The sequence below is a fragment of the Aquarana catesbeiana genome, linkage group LG01 (genome assembly GCF_042186555.1).
Source record: "Aquarana catesbeiana isolate 2022-GZ linkage group LG01, ASM4218655v1, whole genome shotgun sequence".
Taxonomy (NCBI): Eukaryota; Metazoa; Chordata; class Amphibia; order Anura; family Ranidae; genus Aquarana; species Aquarana catesbeiana.
In genome coordinates, this window is record NC_133324.1 from 80,026,860 (window position 1) to 80,045,322 (window position 18,463).

Here is an 18,463-nt window from a genome sequence, read left to right on the forward strand (position 1 = left end):
ACCACCACCAAAGGCCCAATTTTTCTGCCCCTGTTAAACAGGGGCATGTAATTACAATTCTTGATATAATATTTCACAGCAGGGCCCGTTCCAGCGCCCACCAGGAGTAACTGTGAGGGCTTACAGTGTTCTGGTACCACCAACACCTAAGGCTCAATTTTCTGCAGAGTATATAGGGCAGGCCATATAGTATATACAGGCAGTCTCCTACTTTCAAACATCCGACTTACAAACGACTCCTACTTACAAACGGAGGGAGACAACAGGAAGTGAGAGGAAATCTACTCCTAGGAAGGGAAATTCTCTCCTATAAGAGTTAATATGGGAAAAAGGTGTCTCCACTGATGCTTTATCACCAATCCTTGTTTCCCTAATAACCCCCAAATTTTCAAAATCCAATTGTCATTGGGACAGAAAGTGAGGTGAAATCTGAACAGGGGCACAGACAGCAAAACAAATGTTACAGGGGTGATAACCCTTCCCAATGTTATCCAAAAAGCTTAAAAAGTGATTTTTTTGGCTGGAGCTACACTTACAAAATGTACCTGTTCCAAATTACAAACAGATTCAACTTAAGACACCTTTTCTTTTATTAATTTGGGTGCGGGGTACCCCTTAATATCCATACAAGACCCAAAGGGCCTGGTAATGGGCTGGGGGGGGGGGTACTCATGCCGTTTTTCTCAATAATTTTCATCCATGTTGCCGGGACCCAACATTACATTACAGCCGCAAGCAGTTTTAAATGACTTTTATTCCTTTAGAAATGTCATTTTGTGCAAGGACTGTTCTAAACACTGGAAACACATGCCACTTTACAGGCATACTATAGTCACCCCTAGGTACGATATTTAAAGGAATATTTCACTTTTATTTTCACTGCTCCCAAAAAAACGGCCATTTTTAAAACTCTTTTTTGCATTGATACATGTCCCCTGGGGCAGGACCCGGTCCCCAAACACTTTTTAAGACAATGACTTGCAAATTAGCCTTTAAAATTTGCACTTTTGATTTTTCACGTTCGGGTCCCATAGACTTTAACGGTGTTCGAATGTTCGCATGAACTTTCGTTTTGTTTGTATGTTCTGCCACGAACCAAACCGGGGGGTTTTTGGCTCATCCCTACTGGACAGGAGGGAAGGGCTGGGAGTGCCAAAGAAGCACCCGAGAAAAGGAGGATCTGGGCTGTCCTGTGCACAACCCCTGCACAGAGGAGGTAAGTATGACATGTTTGTTATTTTTAGAGAAAAAAAAACAAGACTTTACAATAAATCAATACATTTAATTTCCGGCTTGTGATTAGTTGATCCTGGCATCCTGTGATTCCTTGATTGCAGCCATTGTTACAGTTCACTGTCTGCAAAGAAACCTTGTGTGCATCTAACCTGATATTATATAATGTTAACAGTACTTTTTATCTGCAAAAAAAAAAAAAAAACATTTTGCCTAATGACAACAGTATCAGAACAAAAAAAAACCTAATATAATTGACGCTGAGTACATAATCCCAGTGGAAAAACAAGTAATACCATTCATTTTTAACTTTGCACAATAACCAAAATGTTGATAACATCCTTTTTTTTACACAGCCATCAATGATCTCTGCATCCTGCAGAGCAAATACTACACATATGGAAATGTACGGAGTAAATAACCTCAAATTCCTACCATTTAATCCACATGGCTTGATTTCAGCATCCACTATGTCTCTGCGATAACGCTGAGGCTCCCGCACTTCTCTCTTGTACATTATGTGCTTACGCTGCTTTCCTGCTGCTGTGGTATTATAGAAAGGTTCAATAAAATAATCTCCATGGGGAAGTCGGAAAAACCCAGCCTGGAAAAGACATTTATAATAGAAATGCAAATTACACACAGAGCATGGAATAAAGAAACTGATTTTATCAGAACAACATGTCATGAGGGTAGAAAAACTGCAGTCTGCTTTTAGATATGTATTTATTTCAGTTAATTTTATTTATGCCAGTCATATTTGTTTGGTTGCAGTATTATAATTTTACATCTCTAGTGATTAAGTGTAACTTTTAGCTTTTTAGGTTGTTATTGCTGTTTGATTTCTTCGCTTCACGTCCTGCCCCCGTGACCTCAGCATATGAGACAGGAAGTGATGGGGAATCTCTCCATCAGAGACGCAGGCAGCAACTAAAAATCTATTTACAGAGAATAAATAAAACTTTTTTTTTTTTAGAAAACATTATACAGCCACTCAAATAATTCCTTGATACCCCAGGGACAACTTTCTATTAAAATATAGCCTAATATAGCACTCATTAGTGTGCTACTAGTGTCAGAGTAGGTAAAACATAATCTGACTCAGGGCTAAGTTTGAGTCATGAAATCTAGGTCAGGGTTTACTGGAGTTCAGGGCTGGATGACTTATGCAGGCAGCTTTCTGGTGCTTCCCCCTGGTTCTGGAATGTTGAAGAACCTCCTGGAAGCTGGAGGGGCGGAGGCTAGGAGGGTTGTTCTGCATGCTCAGGGGAGCTCAACCAATCCCCAGGTGGTGGGCCTGGCAGGGTAGTCAGGCAAGCCCTTAAGTATGGAAGCCATGCCAGCAGGGGAGTCGGATGGAAGATGGAGATGGAGGGCTGAGGAGGCTGTCGGTGGCCCTTGAGGTGAAGCCCCTAGTCTGGGGGGGGATGCTCTGCCTCGGGCCGGGCTTAGGTGCTGGCCAGGGAGGGTCTAACCTAAAAGGCAGCAGGAGCAAGGACGACAGTGTGAGTACTACAGCATGGTGCAGAGACTTACAAGGGGGGAGACTGCCACATGTAACAGGTTTCTCTGGAAAATAGCGGTGTGCTTAAATCTTCTGTAACCTTGCCCTGGGAGATCTCCAGAGAAATCAGTCATGTAGATCGGTAAAGAGTCAGTCAGGTAGACTGGTGAAGAGTCAGCCGGGTGGGCTGGTGGAGATGCAGACAGGTGGGCTAGCATTTCCAACAGTGGTAGAGCTGGGACCAGTATTTACAAGTGAGTTGGAGGTACTCCAGGATGCAGTTTATAACACTTTGTGCTACTTCCTAAAAGGACTGAGAGTTCCTAGTCCGTAAGGGGCCATTTTTAACAGAGACTGTTAGCTACCAAAAGAGGAATCAATCAGAGCTGTACAGGCTAAAGAAGAGAAATCAATCATGTTGTACATAGGGAAATAGTTGTCCCTGGTTTTGTTGCTATCAAGTTGGGAATCCCATAATTCCTATCCCCATCCAAGTTATTGCTGCTAATAAAACATAAAAACCAAGCTCAAAGACTGCTCCTTGTGTCTGGATAAAGTGTGGAAGTTACTTGTTGTGTCTGGATGTGCAGGGGTGGGGAACCCTGTCATCTGCAATCTACGGGGGTAGTGCTACACTAATATTACAAAGCAATTTAAATTAGCTATTGAAATCCCAAAAAGCAGAGGTTGACTGCACTCCAGTGGCCAGAGAAATTCAAACTTTATTCAGTAAAATTCATATTAAAACAACATTACAGTTGTCCTTGTAAGGGGTTAAAGCAAGTGGTGAAGATGCGATACAATATCTCACCCCCTGTCAAATGCTCTCTGAAGCGTGCTCTGCTATTCAGAGAGCACCACTAAAGTGAATGAACCCTTGATGAGTTTCTATCACAAAAACAAAGAAGGAAGGATGAATGTAGTGCTTCCTAGTTTGTCTTTAGGAAATTTTCATAGATTATTTGTACTGCCTTCAGGCCGTTTTTAAGGCAGGGCAAAAGGGGCAGCTGCCCTGGGCCCCATCATTGTTGTAGGGCCCAAAGCAGCTGCCTCATACTTGCCAATTATCCCTGTTTAAATTCCCTTGTCCCTTGAAGTTTTAGTCCCGTGCTGTGTCCCACGATATCTCATTGTGAAGTTCTGTTACTAGTGCTGCTCAGCTCTGTCTTATTGCCGTGTACAGATGACTCACCTGCAGAACCTATGTTTACATGTAAATAACCTGCATTTATATGTAAATAGAGGCAACATTAATATGTAAATAGAGGTGGCATTCATATGTATATCATGCCCCCTTGAGGTCATATTCACCATCACTTCTGCTGAATGTTGCCCACTGGGGAGGTAAAGGGGCATGCTGGAAATTTTTGCCTACAACTGTAGTCATAAACAGCCTGTTCTGCAAAGGTAAGCAAATTGGAGGTGGAACACTTTTTCAAAGTAACATGGTGCCACGGCACCCTAAATGTTGGTGCATGTGAATACGCAAATCTCAGCAGATGCATGAGGGTGTCATTAACAATTAATGGCACTGCTGTGTATCTGCTAAAAGGCAGCATGTTCCTGTGGTGTCAGGAAAGCGATTTTGCATGCGTTCCTGACACACACAAATGTGAACGCAGGCTAAATGTCTCAGTTACATTGGTGGTCAGTGTAAATCTTCTCATTACATTGGGGCTTGGTGTATGATCCTTTCATTCACACTAGTGGCCAGTATGAAGGTCTCCTGGTGGTCAGTGTAAATCCCTCTTTACATTGGTGGTTACTGTGAATGTTCCTATTACATTAGTGGTCAGTGTAAATTCCCATTACATTAGTGGTCAGTGTAGAAACTCCTCTTTATATTGGTAATTGGTAGAAAAAAAATCCAAACTTGCATTTGTGGTCAATTTCAAATCCTTCCTTTCATTGGTGGCCCATGTAGAAGCCCCCTTTAAACTGGTGGTAAGTGTAAATCCCCCCTTACATTGGTGGCCAGTGTAGAAATCCCCCTTTTTTGGTTGTTGATGTAAAATCCCCCATTACGTTGGTTGTCAGGGTAAATTCTTCATTTCATTACATTGGTGATCAGTGTACATTTCCCTTCACATTGGTGGTAAGTGCAGAATTGCCCTTACACTGGTGGTCTGTGTAAATCCCCCCCTAATATTGGTGGTGATTGAGGTCATTGTATATTCCTTCTTACACTGGTGGTTGGTGTAAATGCTCCTATTAGATTGGTGTCAGTGTAGAAATCCCTCTTTATATTGGTGGGTGGTGTAAAATCCCCCATTACATGGTGGTCAGTGCGAATTCCCCCTCACATGGTGGTCAGTGTAAATCCCCCGTCACATTGGTGGTCACTGAAAATTCCCCATTACATTGGTGGTCAGTGTAGAATCCCCCACTACAGTATATACTGTACTTGCCAAAGATTTCCAGCTTTGTTCTACATAATACAGAATTTGCCACAGTGTACTGTCTACTATCTAATCCCATCCCCCCACCACCGCCACTAATCCCATCAACCCCCCAGCATTGCCACTGATCCCAGGAGTCCTAGGATCCCTAGGAGTTTTCTGTCTATTGATGGGTCCCCTCACCAGTTCATGGTGTGCAGGCAGTGAGGAGATAATGTGCTATAACCTTTGCCAACCAATCAGTGAGCAGTAATGATGAGCACTAACCTCATGCAACCAATCACTGAGCGGTAGGGATATGCAGTAACCTCTAGCAACCAATCAACAAGCAGAAGTCATGTGCTGTAACATCTAGCAAATAATCAGTGAGCCATAATGTGTGCTGTAACCTCTAGCAGCCAGTCAGTGAGCGGTAATGATACACTGTAACCTTTAGCAACCAATCACAATCGCTGCCTGATCTGATTCAGTTAACTGATTTTGAGTCTAGCTGCTATTTATTGTCTGTCTCAGAGCTCAGAGTGGAGAGCGAAATTGCATGGAGGGGGAGGGGGAGGCCCAAGAAAATGTTTGCCCAGGGTTCAATTAATATTAAAGAAGGCCATGACTGCCTCTCTCATAAAACATGCCATCAATAACAATCCACATGATGCCATCATTAAAAAGCACTTAGTATGTTTCGTGCATTCTTCAAACCGTGAGTATCCTTATCTTCTCTTGAGAATTTCTCATTTGGCCTAATCAAGATTGTTTGTCTTGCAATGACTAAAATGGTACAATATCAATTCAAGGCTAAATCCCTATCCCTGCTCTATTCATGAATTAAGTAAGTAGAACATATACATTCAATAAATACATTGATTAAGGGATAGACTATCTAGATGGTTTAATCTTAAGCCACTGATTGATTTAAAGTGAACCTATAAGGAACTAAAATGTGTCTGAACTAACAATGTTGATTGAGCAATTTCTGTGCACCCAGGTCTTGGGAAATACCGTGCACAAGACCACAAGTTCTTGACAAATTGGAGCTAAGCCCCTTCTAAATTTTGAAGTAGAATAACTAGTATTGGACTATTTGTTGTCACTGCCATCCAGGTGTAGGGATTGCTTTTCCTACTATTCACCAGACCAATGTTTCTCAAACTTTTCCAGACAAGGCACCCTTTCAAATTATGCACAATCTCAAGGCACCCCATTCTAAAATGTAAAAAAATGAAACTAATAGTTTTACATGCAAGCTCCACACACGTAGGACACCCAACATTACAGGTGATTTATGTTGGGTGTCTGACTGGCATTTCAGCATTTATTCTTCCTCATTTCCTCTCCTCCTTGCAATGCTACAAGAGAGGGGCGGGGGGGGGTCAAACAAAGATGCTGTGCAGGTGTCCTTTGTATTCATTAAAAAAATGTGAGGCAGTCCCTGAATGGCGCCCAAGTTAAGCGGACAACCTCCTGTGTTCAAAATGCACCAGGCCGGCTTCTTGGCATAGGGCCTGGAAGCAAGTGAAAATCGCCGGAGTAGCAGTGTTTACCAGCTTCCAGGGGCATCGGCCAGGTATGGTATATATCTAGTTACATTGGTGCAAGCTACACCAATGTAACTGTACAAAAATATACCATTTCCATCTAACCATCTCACTGATTTGTCCTTTTTTATACACCTTGAAAAGAAATATGTAGAACATTAGAAAGCAAACACTGAGGACAGGAATATGGGATTCGTTACTGCTGCCTTGCCATCCTCATCATTTTCTTACCACTCAGTTAGTCTTTAAACCAAAACAAGTATTTGCATATCAAGCGTTGAGATGCTTCACTGGCTATATGCTTATCTTGGGCTTTATCCAAGGTTCCCTTTAAAATACAAGAAAGATCATTCACACTGTTGTTTAATCTTTTCAAGATGCTCATTATCTAAGAGCCATAAAAACAGATAATTTTTTTAAATATTCATGAATATATAAATATAATGAATATATATTCATCTGAACAAATACAAAATGTGTATAGTGAGAGCACCAAACAGCACAGCAGCTGGCACACAAGGTGACTATACAAATCCCTGTGAATAACAAAAACAGTATAAAGTGCAGCGCTTAATAAATGTGATATTCCCAGTATAAAAATTAAGTGAAAGTCCAAAAAACTATTATAGGGAATTAAACAGAAGCTGTGCAGAGAGTATGCACAATGTGTGGAAAATTCATTCAGTGTATGAATTCTAAAGCAGTGGTTCTCAACCTTACTATTGCAGTGACCCCCTGATAAAATTTCCCAAGTTGTGGGGACCCCTAACAGTAAAATTATTTTCATAGCGTGGGTTGTCAGCACCCAAGGCAAGTAATTTGCACCCCTAACCCACGGACATTTAGCGCTCCGAGTCCCTTCCACTTGTGCGGTATAAAACCCCTTATGGTACATTTTAGGATGTACCACTCTTTCTCTTTTCCTTTCTTTCCTTTTTATCTCTCTCTACCCTAATTTCTTTTTTTCCCCCCCATCCCTCTATCTAGCATTCTTTCTTGTTCTTTCTCTTATTCTTTCTCTCCTCTTTTTCTTTGTCCCCCCTCTTCTCCTCTCCCTTCCATTTATTCTCTATTTTTATTTTTTCACTTACTCCTTGGTGGGGGGAATGGGAACAGTGGCAGTGCTGGCAGGTAGTTGGGATCAGTGGCAGAGCTGGTGGGGGGATGGGATCAGTGGCAGAGCTGGTGGGAGTTCTGATCAGCCAACTTGGGTGCACTTGATCAAGGTCATCTGCTGATCTGACAACTGTAGTGGGGACTTTTAATGGCAACTATAATCACAGGTAGTGTTACTCACTGTGTCTCTAGCTCTTTGGTGTCTCGTAGCAGTGACACCTATGCCGAAATCAGGAGATGGGGTCTCCTCAAGCCCCTCCCACTTCACATTTCTCACCAGTCAGCTGACTTCTAGTCTCTGCCCCCCCGCCATGCGTAAACTAAATGGGCGGCTGCAAAGAGGCTGAGTGGGTAGCCACAGGGTCCAGGGACAGCCCTGCTGGGCGGCCGCAAAAAGGCTGGGAGAGCGATGCAGGCTTCAGAACAGCCCAGGATTCAGTGACCCCTGGCAAATCATCATTTGACCCCAAGTTGAGAACCACTGTTCTAAAGCCTTGTACACACGATCGGATTTTCCACACAATTGTCGGGCAACAAACATGAACGTAGTGATGCATTACGTGTTTTTTCAGCTCTTTAGTGCCACCCATTGGGTTCCTTCTGCTAATTTCATGTTAGTAGAAGTTTGGTGAGTGTTTTCATTTTGCACTTTTCATTTTGCGCTTTTCAACCAGCCATGTTGCGGAATCGGAGGAGATAACGTGTTATTTATTATTGACCTTCGGACCATCCGACGGAATTGTGTACACATGCTTGGAAAATCAGACAACAGACACTTGTCCGTGGAAAATTTTAAAGCCTGCCATCCAACATTTGTCCGATGGAGCGTACAAACGGTCGGATTTTCCGCCAACAGCCTGTCATCACACAATTCCCGCTGGAAAATCCGATTGTGTACAAGGCTTTAGTGTGCTAGATGCTCACCAGATCATCAAACCATCTAGCAGCGAGTAATATCCAACAGGATTCACCAAGAATCATGAAGAAATCCAGTGCACGTGAGCCTCTACCTAAGCTATGCACTCACCAGAAATAAGATAAAAAAATGTCTCCAATCAGTGCCTCTTAGCAGACACGTCTCATCATCTCTTGTTAGCAGTGTTAAATTCCTCATCCAAGGATCCATGAACTGCATAAAAAGAGCTCACCAAAACCAGGAGGCCAAAAGTACTTGTATAGTGTAGTAGTTCTTGGGACACTAAAGATTATGAATGGGTTTCAAAGTGTGTGTAATCTTGTGAAGCCTAATGGAAAGGGAATATCAACATCTGTTAGAAATGATCCCCAAAGAGTTATATCTGGCTCAAATTCATTAAAATTTCCTTAAAGGAAAATGTAACAATTTAAAATACCTGTGTAAGAAGCATTTTGGTATGCACATGCTGGTGGGAGGAACCAATGCGGTGGGGGAACAGGAACTTCAAATATTTGTAAGTGTTGTATACCTCCGGGGGTCAGAGATCTGTTACACAACAGAGTTTTAAGGCCCGGACCACTGGATGGGTAAGTATACATTTCTATACATGCTGTATTTTTTCAGATTGAAACCCATACTGAAGTGGATGTGCTGGGCAGAAGAGTATCTGAATTGAATAGTACTCTGCATGACAGATAAAGATGGGGGGGGGGCAGTGCAGATGGAAGTTACTTTTTTAAAGACCACTTGCTCTGGAACTATGCAGACACCATCAAATAGGAGGTCAATAATAGACAGCTCATGGAACCTCTAGGAACCTCAGTAGGAACCCTAGTTGAAAATGAATGCTATGGAGCAGCCTTTCTCAACTTTTTTACCCAGAGGAACCTTGGAATTAATCTTCAGGTCTCAGGGAACCCTTGAAGATTAGTCCATCAGGGGCCCTTGCTTGAAAATGCCCCTTACATTGGTGGGGGTCAGTGGGAAGAATGTCCCACTTCAGTGGTGGCCAGAATGTTACACTTACTGGCTCTGCCAAGTGGTGTTGGACCTGAAACTATGAAGGCACCCTCAGATTGGAGGTCATTTAGTCACAGCTCGAGGAACCCCTAGCCACCTCTAGAGGAACCCTAGGGTTCGACAGAACCCTGATTGACAATGGCTGCTGTAGAGGATTGACCCAGCAGCCCAAATACAGAGAACTCCCTTGCAGAGTCCCGGAGAGTCTTAAGGATTCAATGCCAATAGCAGTATCCACCTATAACTGTAATATTAGCAGACGTTAGGATGCAGACAGTATAGGGTATCAGGGGATTTGCAGTAGCCAGGCAACTGGAGGGGTACCTGTGACTCACATCCCCTTTTATAAACAGCTCTATAACAGTACAAAGGAGATATCACGTCCAGACAATTTTCTGGCTCAGGTGGATGTTTCTCTGGGGTTTTCATGTGTCTGGCAGGATGAATGTTAACTTGATAAAAGACAAACCCCTTAGCGGCACTGATGAGAGTACTGAGCAGTATTGACAAGAGAAGGATACTGTACAGGCCTTCAGGGGCTTTTCAGTGATTCACTATCTGAAGTGATTAAAGTGAAACACTTCTTATTTGCCTTGAGCCAACGTGTCACAGCAACATGCTGACAATAAGCAGATCGCTTCTTATATTACTGACTTTAGAATAAACGTACAGCATTTTTCCTCTCAATTAAATAGCAGAAGGCACCGCTGTTACAGGGACAGAAATAATAGATCTGCTTCATAACCCGATTGTCAACTCTGAAAAATATGTTAGCTTAAAAAGAACAGGAAGGAAGGAAAAGAAAGGAGGAAAAGAAGAACGGAAGAATGGAAAAGATGAAAGAAAGAATGGAAAGGAAAGGGAAAAAATAAAGGCAAGAGAGGAAGGGAGGGAAGAGAACAAAGAAAGGAAGGAAAATAAGGAAGGCGGAAAAAGAAGCAAGGAAGAAAGAATAAAAAGAAAGAAAGGAAAGGAAGGAGGGAAAGGAAAGGAAAGAAAAGGGAAGGAGGGAAGGGAAAGGAAAGGAAAAGAAAGGAAAGAAGGAAGAGAGGAAAAAAGGGAAAGGGTAGAAATGGGAAGGAAGGAATGTGAAGGAAGAAAGAAAGGAAGGTAAAGAAGGAAGGAAGTAAAGAAAGGAAAGAAGGAAGGAAGGAAACAAGGGAAAAGGAAAGGAAGGCAGAGAAAGGGAAAAGAAGAAGGAAGGAAGGGGAAAGGAAAGGAAGGAAGGAAAGGAAGGAAAGGAAGGAAAGGAAGGAAAGGAAGGAAAGGAAGGAAGGAAGGAAGGAAGGAAGGAAGGAAGGAAGGAAGGAAGGAAGGAAGGAAGGAATTGATTTTATTACCCCTGTACTCTTGACACCGATTGGCACTTGTTTGACTTTGATTTTTTTTTTTAAATGTGTATTGATTGTATCTCTACAGATGTGCTTCTGGTGGTGTCACTGCAGACCTGGTTGCATCTCTGCTGATGTATGGAAGCACAGATACTACATCACTCTAGTAGGCTTCTCCCTTGGTTGACATCTCTGGTGCAGGCAGTAAAAATTCATAGTTGACATTTTTGTTATGGTGACAACCAGGGCATTTTTTCAATGGGAACATGGGGGAAAGCAGTTCCGGCACCTCCAGCATTGAATGTATGTTAATGGAAAGGGGTGCTGTGGTTTGCTGGAGGGCTTATTAATGCTTTGTTGCTGGGGGACTTGTTATCGCAGGGGGGATCTATTGCTGCCAGGAGTCTGTTTTGGGGAGGTCTATTGTTGCTGGTGGGTGATCTATGTGATCTGTTATTACTGGTGGATGATTTATTGTTGCTGGGGGGGTCGTACGTTGCTGAAAGAGATCTACAGTTGAGGGAGAGCCTATTATTGCTGGCTGCTGGAGGGTCTATTGTTGTAGGGGTTCTGTTGTTGCTGGGGGGTGTCTATTGTTGCTGATTGCAGGGTATCTATTTCACAGTATTTTCTACTGCTGCAGGGGAGGATTTATTTTTGCTGGGGGATTTATTGTTGCTGGGGGATTTATTGTTGCTGGGGGGGTCTACTGTTGTTTATTGCAAGGGATCTATTTTACTAATTTTTCTACTGTTGCAGGGGAGGATTTATTTTTGCTGGGGTATCTATTGTTGCTGGGGGGGTGGGGTCTGCTGTTGCTGATGATTGCAGGGTATCTATTTTACTGCTTTTCGTGTTAACAAATTCCATACAAATTAGCTAGAACCACAACATGATACTTGGTTCTTTACTCTTGAAAAGGGGCAGTACAGAGAGGTGAGTAGGGGATTGAACCAAGGAACAGTGCTCGGAGGTGGGTAGGGGGCAGAGACAAGGGGTGACTCAAAAGGGGGAGTACCTGCACCTATTTTCTGAGAAAAAAAAGCCCTGGTGACAACTGTCAAATTTTAGATTTCCCACCACTTTTTGTCCCAATGATAAGAATATTTTAAAAGGTCTTATCACAGTCCACCCAAAATGGGATTGAAATTTAGAGCACATCTTTGGAAGCCCTCTTGACCCCACACATTTCCCCTAACACCTATTTTTTCACACATTTAATCCACCAATCTTCTGGTTGGTCCAGCGAAGTCACAATTCCTCTTCCATTAGTGATGGGAGTTCCTTAACCATTGCACAGAATGACACACATGTAATGTCTTGTAAGCACGGTTCAAGGGTTAGTTCACATTTAAAAAAAAACTGTGTATGCAAGGAGTATTTGTCGATAAAAACAAACTATGCAGTTCTGATTAAAATTGGATAATGCCCTTGCTATAGGTGTAGGCCATCTACCTCGTGAAGCCTGATTGGAATACTCCCAGGACATTACTGCTCACCTCCACCATCACAGGAGTGAGCTTTATCTCTCATTCAAACCCCCCTCACATGCTCTTTCTCTCCCCTAATGAGCTTAGCATTTGAGAGCTCATTAATGTGATGGTGGAGGCGAGCAGTTATGACTAGGCCTCACTTAGCAACGTCCTGGGACTTTTCAGGTCAGGCTGCATGAGGTACGTAAGTGGCCTACACCTATAGCAAGAACATTATTCAACTTTAGTCATAGCTGCACAGTTTGTTTTATCTGCAAGCACCCCTTATCTGTATAGGCAGGTTTTTATTAAAGGTGAACTAATCCTCTCAATGCAGTAGTAGTGCGAGTTCAGGCTGGGTGGGTCCTTGGTGGGCTGGGCTCATAGGAAATGGGTTCAGTGATGCTGGCCACCATTTAGCCTGGAAGAGGAGCACCATTTAGCAGGAAAGAAGCTGTTTTGCTGTAGACAGTCCTGGATTGTAGATGAGTATTGCAGTAAAAATGCATATTTAGTTTTTAAAGCGGTGTTCCGGCCTCCCCCACATACTGTAGCTGCTGACTTTTAATATTAGAACACTTACCTGTCTTGGAATCCAGAGATGTCAGTGTTTCCATTGGCTGTTGGGTGCTGCCGCCGCCATTGCCTGTAAGGGAACCCGGCGGTGAAGCCTTGCGGCTTCACGGCCGTGTCCCTACTGCACATGCACAAAGCAGGGGGAGGAGGAGGGGGGCTGGACATTTGACGTACCTTGACGCAGCGAGGTCCGACAGAAATGGGGACAGGGTACCTGTCAAAAACAGGTACCTGCTCCCCCCCAAATGTGGCACCAGAGGGGGGGGGGAGACAGATAAGTGGAAGTTCCACTTTTGGGTGGAACTCTGCTTTAATACTACTGGGAAAAAGATTTTTTTTTCCTTTTGTTTAATTCTACATTTTCCTAGCATTTTTTTTCATGTGTATTCCAGACATTTTTCAGTCTGTAAGTACTGGTCTCCTCCCTCTGTTGCTTTCCATAGACTAAAACAAAACACCTGAAGCTTACAAAATATGTGTAAAATGCTTGAAATACACCTCTAAAACGCTCAAATACAAATGTCTGAAAATGCCTAAAAAATTGCTCTGCTCAGGTGTGAATGCAGCCTAAATGACAACTGTACCAAAGGTACCGTATAGTTGTCCTTTAAGGAAAGTAATTTAAAGAGTTAGTTCACCTTTACCAACTTTACCTACGCAGGTAAGGAGCACCTGTAGATAAAAGCAAACTGCAGTTTTGACCAAAGTTAAAGTGACTGTAAAGGCAGAAGGGTTTTTTATCTTATGCATTAAGATAAAAAGCCTTCTGTGTGCAGCAACGCCCCTCAGCCCTGCTAATACTTACCTGAGCTCCATCTAGATCCAGCAATGTTGTAGGAGTGTCTCGGGTGCCCAGGACTCCCCTCCTCATTGGCTGAGACAGCAGCGCGGCACCACTGGCTCCCACTGCTATAAAAGTCAGTCAGCCAATGAGGAGAGAAAGGGGGTGGGGCCAGGCCACGGCTCCGTGTCTAAATGGACACACTGAGCTGCGACTAGGGTGCCCCCGTAGCAAGCTGTTTGCTGTGGGGGCACTCAACAGGAGGGAGGGGCCAGGAGAGCCGAAGAGGGACCAGAGAATAGGACGATCTGGGCTGCTCTGTGCAAAACCACTACACAGAGCAGGTAAGTATAACAAGTTTGTTTTTTTGTAACTTAAAAAAACGAGACTACAGTATCACTTTAAATAACACCCTTGCTATAAATGTAGGGCTGTAGGCCATTTACATACTTCCTGAAACCTGGCCAAAAAACTCCCAAAGAGGCCTCATCCTATCCTGCCTTGTTGATAGGACTTTGCTAAGACACTCCCAGCCAATTCAAACCCTGTGCATGTGTTCTGTCTCCCCTGTTGCAATAATTGTGAGCTCAGTGATGCTGTGTTGAACCAGATAGTAGACCACACATGCACTGGGGTTTGAGAGCTTGATCATCTGATGGTGGGGGTGAGCAGTAATGGCTGTGGGTATCTTAGCAACATCCTAGCAACAAGGCAAGACAGGATGATGCCATCTCTGGGATTTTTCAGTCAGGCTTTGTGAATTATTTAACCGCCTGCCGACCGCCGCACACAGATGTCAGCAAAATGGCACAGGCAGGCAAAAGGGTGTACCTGTACGTCTCTTTAAATTTGCCGCCAATCGGGCGAGCACGCACCGCCGCATGCCGCGGGTCCCGGGAGCTCAATGTTTGCCGGCGGCCAGCGATTGCGGTGTGGAGAGGTAGAATGGGGAGATGCCTTTGTTTCCTGTTCTGTCTTGTGACATGACAGAGATCCACTGCTCCCTGTCATTGGGAGCAGTGATCGCTTTCATGTCAGAGGTAGCCCCTCCCCCTACAATTGGAACACCTCCCTAGGACACAGTTAACCCCTTGATCACCCCTAGCGTTTAACCCCTTCCCTGCCAGTGTCATTTACACAGTAATCAGTGCATTTTTATAGCAATGAACACTGTATAAATCTGTATAAATGACAATGGTCCCAAAATAGTGTCAAAAGTGTGCGATGTGTCCGCCATAATGTCGCAGTCACAATAAAAATCGCAGATCGCTGCCATTACTAATAAAAAATAAAAATGCCATAAATATATCCCCTATTTTTTAGACGCTATAACTTTTGCGCAATCAATATACGCTTATTGGGATTTTTTTTTTTACCAAAAATATGTAGAAGAATAAATATCGGCCTAAACTGAGAAAGAAATTCTTTTATATATATTTTTTTTGAAGATATTTATTATAGCAAGAAGTAAAAGATTAATAAATATATCAACGGATCCGCGCTCGTGGACTGACTCACACCTGCAGCCCCCCTAGATAGGAAGGGAACACCTAAGTGATCCCCCAAGAAATATAAATCAAAGGATAGGGAGTGGCGCTGTGTTAGGAGTGTAAATAAAAATTTACAAGAAATAAAAATGTGTAAATAAAAGTGTAAAGATGAAACGTGTGAAATTCTTTGGTGTGATCCAAAAAATTACTTCCAATAAACTTTTTTTATATATATATATATATATACCCTTGTGTTAGTGCAAAAACACCTTGATCCGGTGGAAATTAATATTATATGTGCAAAGAATCGCAAATGTCAAGCAGCATCTCTAAATACCATAAATACATAAATAAATATAAAGTGATAAAGTGCCAAAAACAATAAATGTCCAAGAACAATAATTGTCCACCAATAATGTGTAAATGTGCAATAATTATAAGCAATAAAAATTCATTGATAATGTGTCCAAATCGCAGCTAAAAAAATCGCAAAACCATATGCTGTTTGGTAAGAGTAAAGTTCATAACCAACACTGTATAAACGTGCACTAATTTATATGCATAAAAAATCATTAATAATGTGTCCAAATCGCAGCTAAAAATCGCAAAACCATATGTTGTTTGGTGCAAGAAAAGTTCATAACAATTGTGCAAAAAAATCTTCTTAAATGATAAAGTGCCGTGCTTTGACAACCAGTGGTCCCCCCAATGTGGTTGCACTCACCAGAGCGCTCCACCCCTGCAGGGGTACGAGCGTGTAATGCTGGTCCTCTCACTCCAGTCCAAAAGATGTCAGTTTCCTTCCATGCATCCCATTCTTAAAACGCAGCTGTATACACTGAGAGGTGGGGACTTCCTGTCTCTTAGTATTAGAAGACCCCACTCGATATCCGCTTAGCTCTTCCGGATATCGAGTGGGGTCTTCTAATACTAAGGGACAGGAAGTCCCCACCTCTCAGTGTATACAGCTGCGTTTTAAGAATGGGATGCGTGGAAGGAAACTGACATCTTTTGGACTGGAGTGAGAGGACCAGCATTACACGCTCGTACCCCTGCAGGGGTGGAGCGCTCTGGTGAGTGCAACCACATTGGGGGGACCACTGGTTGTCAAAGCACGGCACTTTATCATTTAAGAAGATTTTTTTGCACAATTGTTATGAACTTTTCTTGCACCAAACAACATATGGTTTTGCGATTTTTAGCTGCGATTTGGACACATTATTAATAATTTTTTATGCTTATAAATTAGTGCACGTTTATACAGTGTTGGTTATGAACTTTTCTCTTACCAAACAGCATATGGTTTTGCGATTTTTTTAGCTGCGATTTGGACACATTATCAATGAATTTTTATTGCTTATAATTATTGCACATTTACACATTATTGGTGGACAATTATTGTTCTTGGACATTTATTGTTTTTGGCACTTTATCACTTTATATTTATTTATGTATTTATGGTATTTAGAGATGCTGCTTGACATTTGCGATTCTTTGCACATATAATATTAATTTCCACCGGATCAAGGTGTTTTTGCACTAACACAAGGGTATATATATATAAAAAAAGTTTATTGGAAGTAATTTTTTGGATCAAACCAAAGAATTTCACACGTTTCATCTTTACACTTTTATTTACACATTTTTATTTCTTGTTAATTTTTATTTACACTCCTAACACAGCGCCACTCCCTATCCTTTGATTTATAAGAAGTAAAAGATATTACTTTTTTTTTTTTTCAAAATTGTCGCTCTTTTTTTGTTTATAGCGAAAAAATAAAAACCGCAGAGGTGATCAAATACCACCAAAAGAAAGCTCTATTTGTGGGAAAAAAAGGACGTCCATTTTTTTGTTGGGTACAATGTCGCACGACCGCGCAATTGTCAGCTAAAGCGACGCAGTGCCGAATCGTAAAAAAATGCTCTGGTCAGGAAGGGGGTAAAATCTTCCGGGGCTGAAGTGGTTAAATAGCCTACACCTAAAGCAAGGATATTACCTGGCTATAGTCAAAGCTGCACAGATTGTCTTTATCTATAGGCGCCCCTTACCTGCATAGGCAGTTCTTTTGGTAAAGGTAAACGGACCCTTTAAAATTGATTCGAAAACCATTGTACTTTCCCTTTAGGCAACATAAAAACATGAAAACATAATTTTTGATGATAAAAAGGAACAAATAGCAGTAATGAAAACACAGCATACAATATGCTTTTATGTATTGATTCCTTTGTCTTTTTACACAGCAGGCATTGCATGGTGCCGATACCCCTGTACACAGACTAAACCTTCACCTGCACATCTGTACACTGATCAAAGAGAAGCCAGATGGAGATATATGAGAGGGATCCTGACATTAGGGAAAGTTGATGGATCATTAACCATGAATTACTGCTATCCATTTCTTGGCATTACAATGGAATGCGACAACTTTCACACAACACATCATTCCAATTCTTTGTGTTGTATAGGACCTGTCACAGCTTGTTACTGACAGATCTCAGTTTCATATCTAAGTATTACAGCGGGAAAGTTACATATGATTATTAACGCTGGAAATGCATAGAATAATATTATAAGTGAGCATAAAAAAAAAAAAAAATCTTTTTCAAAATTTCTGAGATGATTCACCGAGATACATAAAACGGGAATATTTTTCAACATGATTTTTAACCGCTTCAGCCCCAGAAGAATTTACCCCCTCCCTGACCAGAGCACTTTTTGCGACTCGGCACTGCGTCGCTTTAACTGACAATTGCGCTGTCACTGGCAGGGAAGAGGTTAACATTAGGGGGCGATCAAGGGGTTAATAAGTTCCCTAGTGTGTGTTCTAACTGAAGGGGGGAGGGGACTTTGTAGGGGAAGAGATAGATCGCTGTTCATACTTTGTATGAACAGCTGATCTGTCTGTACTCCCCTCAGAAAACTGGAAACTGGAGTGTGTTTACACACACAGATCTCGGTTCTCCATGTGTCAGGGGCGATCGCGGGAGCCTGGCAATGATCGTGACCGCCGGGCACTCGCATCAGCTCGGGGGGCCCCCTAGTGGCCACAGGGCGAAATTACATTACATAACGTTGTTTCGCCCAGCCGTGCC

The 18,463-nt window shown here is 42.4% G+C and overlaps 1 protein-coding gene across 1 annotated transcript in view; it reads right to left on the reverse strand.

The window, feature by feature from the left end:
- Positions 1 to 18,463, reverse strand: part of ADAMTS12 (ADAM metallopeptidase with thrombospondin type 1 motif 12) — an 808,982-nt gene that overhangs the window by 525,444 nt on the left and 265,075 nt on the right. The window contains exon 3 of the mRNA XM_073620835.1: positions 1,669 to 1,837. Coding sequence (XP_073476936.1) covers positions 1,669 to 1,837 — 169 coding nt within the window. The remainder of the gene's footprint in view (positions 1 to 1,668; positions 1,838 to 18,463) is intronic.